General features: G+C 31.9%; 1 protein-coding gene across 1 annotated transcript; it reads left to right on the forward strand.

Annotated features, from left to right (window-relative positions):
* Positions 1–2,025: 2,025 nt before the first annotated feature.
* LOC120130038 lies at positions 2,026–5,527 on the forward strand. The gene is made up of 3 exons (XM_039147390.1): positions 2,026–2,577; positions 3,564–3,731; positions 3,818–5,527. Exons 1-3 carry the CDS (start codon positions 2,026–2,028, stop codon positions 5,525–5,527), a joined length of 2,430 nt encoding a protein of 809 aa, XP_039003321.1.
* The last annotated feature ends 862 nt before the right edge of the window (positions 5,528–6,389 follow it).

Here is a 6,389-nt window from a genome sequence, read left to right on the forward strand (position 1 = left end):
CCATTAAACACACACACACACCGTTCCCTCGACAAACCAAATAGGCAAAAGATTAGTATAGATCACGCTAAAGTTAGCGATTTGCTTATCAAATTAATCAAAATTCAAACCAAGTATTATAAAATATAACCTAAAAATATTTGACCTAAAATGTTAACCTTTTGCAATTCCTGTCGGCGGCAGCGTTTTAATAAAATATCATAAAGCTTATTAAATCCCTACATCTTAGGCTTCGATTTGATTCCTTTCGGTTCTTGTCTTTCGGTCTAACAAGTTGTGGGTGTTGGAAATTACCCTCATGGCTTCCTTTTACTGCATTGTCTCGACTTTTTCATATGAAAAAAAATAATTTCGTCAAATTATAAAAACGGATTTTTAATTATGTATTATCTTTGTCCTATTTAAATTGTCTATTATTAATTTTTTTAATTTTGACTCTTTATTATTTAAAATTTATTATTGATAAAAATATGAAAAATAAATTTTAAATTTTTTAATTAAGTAGTTTTGAAATATATATTTTATAAATTTAATTTTTTTAAATATATAAAATAATTATAGTCAAGTTTGAAAATTTTGACTTTTGAATAGTGGGATAAAGGGAGCAATTGATAAGCTAATGTAATTGTAAATAAAAAATTAAAAGGCTTTTTATTAATTCAAATTTTAATTTAACCAATTCATATACAAAAATACAATAAGAAAATTAATTATAATAAATGTAGACTTTCGATTATAAATACAAAAGTTAAAAATAATATTCCAAAATATTATACTGTTTTCAAGAGTTAAAATTTTAAAATATTTAAATTCAAGAAAAATATAATATATTTAAAAAATTAACATTATGTGTAAGATAAAAATAACAAACTAAAAAATATTAATATGATTATATAAATTATTAATGAAATGACTACACCATATAAAAATCAAGATAGCATAATTTAAAATAATTCTTGTTGATTTGTTTAATTTTATTTTTTTTATTTAGATAGAGAATTATGATTAGTAAGATAATATAGCTACCTGTAAGTATTTCTCTATGAAAGATAAAAGTATAAAAAATGATAGTAAAGTAGTAGAAGGAAGTGATTAAGATCTTTCCGTGAGTCATGTGGATATTTATAATGATCCTGGATGATGAAGTCTAGCATATACAAGATAATTATAACTATTACTTGTAAATCAACGAGTTAAATAGATATAATTACTATATTTTAAATTTTTCTCTAATATATAAATTGGACTTATCAGAAATTTTATATATGCATTGTAGCTGGTTCATAAATACTCCTTAACATATAAGACATCGAATCTTTGGATGCTTAAATAAACAAAAGCATGTATCGGACGCAAAAATCAATATCAGAGGTGTGATCTTAAGAAATTATATTAAAAAATTTAGATATGCAAAATTATAAAATCTAAAGAAATGAAAAATTAGATAATTCATATAAAATATCAAAAAATACCTAAATATAAAAGAATTTAAAATTTCTAATGGTAGGACCACACCCTCTTAATCCATCCTTGAACAAAAGAATTTATCATGAATGGGTAAAGAGCTAACAATTTTTAAATTTCTCCAAACTTAAATATATAAATTAAATATTTGATTTAATTAATTATAAATTGATAATTTAACTTAAAATATTCATTTCTCTAAACATACATGAATTAACATTTCGTTTAAAAATAGAAAAGGTAATATAAACTTTAAATATACCAAAAACTTGAACTGCTAAAACTACTTTCTATGTATTATATTTATTAATACACACCTGCATATAAAACATATCGTGGATTTACTGGGAAAAAAGCAGAGGCAGCATTATTTATTACACAATCTAGTCAATCGACTGTTTGAATGAGTGTATCAAGCATTAAAAAGGAATGCCCCACGACCTTCCACGTGGCCCCGAATTTCCACATGTAATCACCTCTATATATTAGAACCAAGCGCCTGCTCTGCTCTCCAACACCGTACCAAAATCATCATTCTAATTTCTTCTTCGTCTTTCCACAATGCCAACACCACCACAACGGAAGCAACCGAACCGATCCAGGGCATTATGGCGCGCCGTCTTGGCCTCTTCCTTCCGCACCGCCTTGGCCTGCTGCATAGTAGGCATCGCCACCTTGTACGGCCCGGCTTCCTTCCAGAATCAAGTTGCATTCCCTGCATTTTCCTACGTGACGGTCATCTTGGTTGTCACGGACGCCACGTTGGGCGACACTGTGCATGGCTGCTGGCTGTCTCTTTACGCCTCCATGCAGAGCCTTGGACCCGCCATGCTGAGCCTGTGGTTGATTGGACCGGCCAAGCTCACTAATGGAATGACGGCCCTTGTGGTGGCTTTGGCGGGGATGATAGTGGTGTTGCCGGAATCGACTCACATGATTAGCAAGCGAATAGCGTTGGGCCAAATCGTTATCGTATATGTCATCGGTTTCATTAATGGCGGCCAAGCCCAACCGATCATGCATCCGGTGCATGTTGCGGCTAGCACGGCGGTCGGAGTCTTGGCCTGTGTTTTAGCCTTATTGCTTCCTTACCCAAGATTGGCTTGTTTCGAGGTTAGTGATACCAAACTATGTCTCACTATCATTTCTATCTCCCCTAATCCACATCTTCCAATAAAATTTGCGATATTAAGTATATTTAAATATGTATTTTCTAAAAATAAGAATTATAATTCATTTAAGAGTTATATGTTTTAAAAAATATGTATTTGCGACATATATTTTTAATTGAAATTTTAAGAGTTATAATTCATTTAAACATTTCAGAAAAATAAGAATTATTCCTACTAAATCATAGAGGGTGTATTGGGAAATTTACTAAAAGTTCAAGACATTTATATTAATATAATTTCGGAAGAATGCAGATCATTGAAGACAAAATCTAGAAGGGATTTTGTACATTAATTCCGTACCCAAGAAAATCTTGTATCCATCAGCTAGTGTTGGAACTATGACGTTTGAACTACATTTGTTATTGTTGCGAAAAAAAGAAGAAGAAAGAAAAACCCTCCTTTTAGTAATTAACATATTATTTTAAAAACTATTTAACTCTGAAATTATTTAAAACAATTATGATAATTTCTATAGTACTTGTAGAAGTCGCATAAAATCTTCCTCATATAAACACAATGGATTTTTTTTTTATTTTAAAAATTTGTCATCGTATATCAATGACTTTTAGAATACATATTTGTCAACATTCGTCAACGACTTCATATATGTACGTACTAATTTATCGGTTCATTGTTAATTTGCAAACTTTAACATTATCACAACATGATGGTTATTTTTTTTTCAAAGTCATCACATAGTGATGATAACTTTTTTCTTCAAGGTCAATATTCTCTAAAGTCATCATTTTATGTTAATACTTTTATTAAATGCATAACATTATTTAATAATTAACGAATTTTACTAAAATCATAAACGCTAATTTTATTATCAAAATATTCTGAAGTTTACATATTTCCTTCAAAATGGTTTCTAGTTTTTATTATAAAAATAAATGAAAAAATATTTTGGTGGTTATGTTTGAATAGGCGAAGAAAAGCTGCAACCTAGTGGTGGAGAACGGGTCGGAGAGGCTGAAGCTTTTCGTGAAGGCACTTTGCGCAGAGGAAAAAGCAGCGGCGTCTGCTTTCCTTTCTCAAGCAAAGCTATTGAAGGCCGCCGCAAATAAGCTTCATCAGAGTATTAAACGCTTCCATGTAAGACCCATCAATCTGTCATATCTTCTTTTAAAGTTTTTCTTTGTTGACCGTTGATTTTAACATGTATTTCTTGTTGTGAACAGAGAAGTATGAAATGGGAGAAGCTTCCGTTCAAGATTTTGAGACCTTATTACTTGAACTCGGAGGAGAAACTGCAGGAAATAGAGATGGTTTTAAGAGGAATGGAAATTGCGTTGGACGGTATTCCTTCATTTCCAGTGGGATTGATGGTGGATGGTGGGGAACTCAAAGATGGTCTATTTAGGCTAGAAGATCACATTAGCTTAACCCTAAAACAGGCCAAGAATTTCATCCATGCTGATTCAGTCACTGTTCCTGAATCAAACACTGAAGATGTTATGAAGTTCCTCCAAACACTGCGATCAGTCCCAAGAACCCACCAGGATTTACCCACATTTTTCTTCTTGTTCTGCATGAAACTCCTTCACCGCAAGTCGTTGCCGAAGCCGATGACTAAAACTCCGGCGAAATCGGAACAGATTTTGCCTGAAACAGATCGTTTCTCCTTCAAGGAGGTTTGGAGCAGTTGTGGACTAAAAAGCGATAGGATCAAGCCTGCTGTCAAATTCTCGCTTTCATTAGGGTTTGCGGTTCTATTCGGTCTGATGTACAGTAAGCCAAATGGATTCTGGTCGGGACTCCCGGTTGCTATCAGTTTCGCCGCCACGAGAGAGGCGACATTTAAGGTGGCAAACCTTAAGGCACAAGGGACAACGTTAGGGATGGTATATGGAGTTATAGGATGCTTTCTTTTCGAAAGGTTCTTGCCAATTAGGTTCTTGTCTATTCTTCCATGGTTCATCTTCACAACTTTCCTAAGGCAAAGCAAGATGTACAGTCAAGCCGGTGGAATATCCGCTGTGATCGGAGCCGTAGTAATATTGGGGAGGAAAAATTTCGGTCCACCAAGTGATTTTGCCATCGCCAGAATCATCGAAACGTTCATTGGTTTATCGTGTTCGATTGCGGTGGAGCTTCTTTTCCAACCCAAAAGAGCTTCTACTTTAGCCAAAATGGAGCTCTCGAAAAGCTTGGAGACATTGCATGAATGCATCAGCAACATGTCTATCGAACCCAGTGAAACCAACCATGTCGACAATCAGAAAAAATTGAAATTTCATGTGAATCAGTTACATAAATTCATAGTAGAAGCTGAGGTGGAGCCCAATTTCTGGTTTTTGCCTTTTCATAGTGCTTGCTACGGTAAACTTTTGGGGTCGTTGTCAAAGATGGTAGATCTCCTGCTATTCAGTACTCATGCAATAGGATTCCTCGAACAAGACTCGCAAAAACTCGAAACTCCATGGAAGGGAACCGTAAATAGACTAGACGATGACCTTAAACTCTTCAAAGAGTCGATTGGGTTATTAATAAATCATCTTTCCAAGATAACATCGATCAAATCCATCTCTATACTCGATAAGGAGCTCGAGAAGAACAACATTTCCTACGATATCGAGACCAGAAAATCAACATACCCGAATATTTTCAGGGTTTCCGATTCAGATGAAGATGAAATGGACATGGTTTTGAATTCATTTCTTCGACATTCAAATGCATCTGTTGATGTGATGCAAGGGATTGAGGTTGAGAAGGAGATTATGAGCCAGATGGTATTAACTTTGAGTGCCCTGGGGTATTGCATTAAAGGTTTAGCAACAGAAACGAGGAAAGTTGAAGAAGGAATAAGGGAACTTGTTCAGTGGGAAAATTCTTCAAGCCATGTCAACTTGCATGAAATCTCATGTAAAATACATGCTTTATATGGTTAATTGTAATTATACTTTGAGAAAGTTTATAATTTAATTTCAGAAATAAATATAAACTCCTAAAACATCTTCCTATATCAGCAGTTAATGAAATATGTATATTATTATTCCCTATTGTCATTATCTATACATTATAAATAAATTAAATGAAAACGGGAAGGCACATGTATATTATCCACTTATTTTTGCGATTTTACTTTAATTATTCAATTATTTTTTCAAATCATATTTAAGTTTTGTTTTGATCATATATTTCGTTAGAAATAATAAAGACAATTAATTTTACTATTCAAAAAATAAACAATTATTTTAAACTGTGTTTTTGGGCGATTTAAAGATCTCGTTGTTTATCAGGGTGGTGGAAAATGATGTGGGTGAAATAATGATACATCGAACCATGAACATAATCCAAAACAGAAGCAGCAAATTAAAGTATAATTAATTTGTGAAAAAAATAGTGAAGATTTTAGTGTGATTTTCTTCAAATTTGTACTTTTCGCCTGTAAAAATATTGGAGAAAAATATTTTGGTTCATTTTCAATTGTAATATTAAGAAAATTGATTATTTTTATAAAAATTAAAATAATTTTCATTATGAAATTTAAAAGGGAATAATTAAAAAAATTAATTATAATATTTTTGTTTTTCTAGATATCTTACTTTTTGGTCTGGCTGGATGGCAATGGATTAGAGGGATTTTCCTCTAAAATTTTATAAAATTAACATTTAATCTTTCAAAAATTTTAAAACTTTTAATTTTGTTTGTTTAAAATTTATTTTTATTACATTATTTTTTAATCAAGTCCCTCCCCAAATGTTTAAAAATTCTAATTTGGTCTCAATTTTTTGTTTAAAAAAAGTTTAG

Source organism: Hibiscus syriacus, unplaced genomic scaffold (genome assembly GCF_006381635.1).
Source record: "Hibiscus syriacus cultivar Baekdansim isolate YM2019G1 unplaced genomic scaffold, ASM638163v2 tig00001644_pilon, whole genome shotgun sequence".
Lineage (NCBI taxonomy): Eukaryota > Viridiplantae > Streptophyta > Magnoliopsida > Malvales > Malvaceae > Hibiscus > Hibiscus syriacus.

Excerpts from the sequence above, each read along its gene's own strand:
- LOC120130038 (XM_039147390.1), top strand. The coding sequence starts at position 2,026 with ATGCCAACACCACCACAACGGAAGCAACCGAACCGATCCAGGGCATTA. Across the intron at positions 2,578-3,563 it reads CAAGATTGGCTTGTTTCGAG|GCGAAGAAAAGCTGCAACCT; the intron begins GTTAGTGATACC and ends ATGTTTGAATAG. Across the intron at positions 3,732-3,817 it reads AGAGTATTAAACGCTTCCAT|AGAAGTATGAAATGGGAGAA; the intron begins GTAAGACCCATC and ends TGTTGTGAACAG.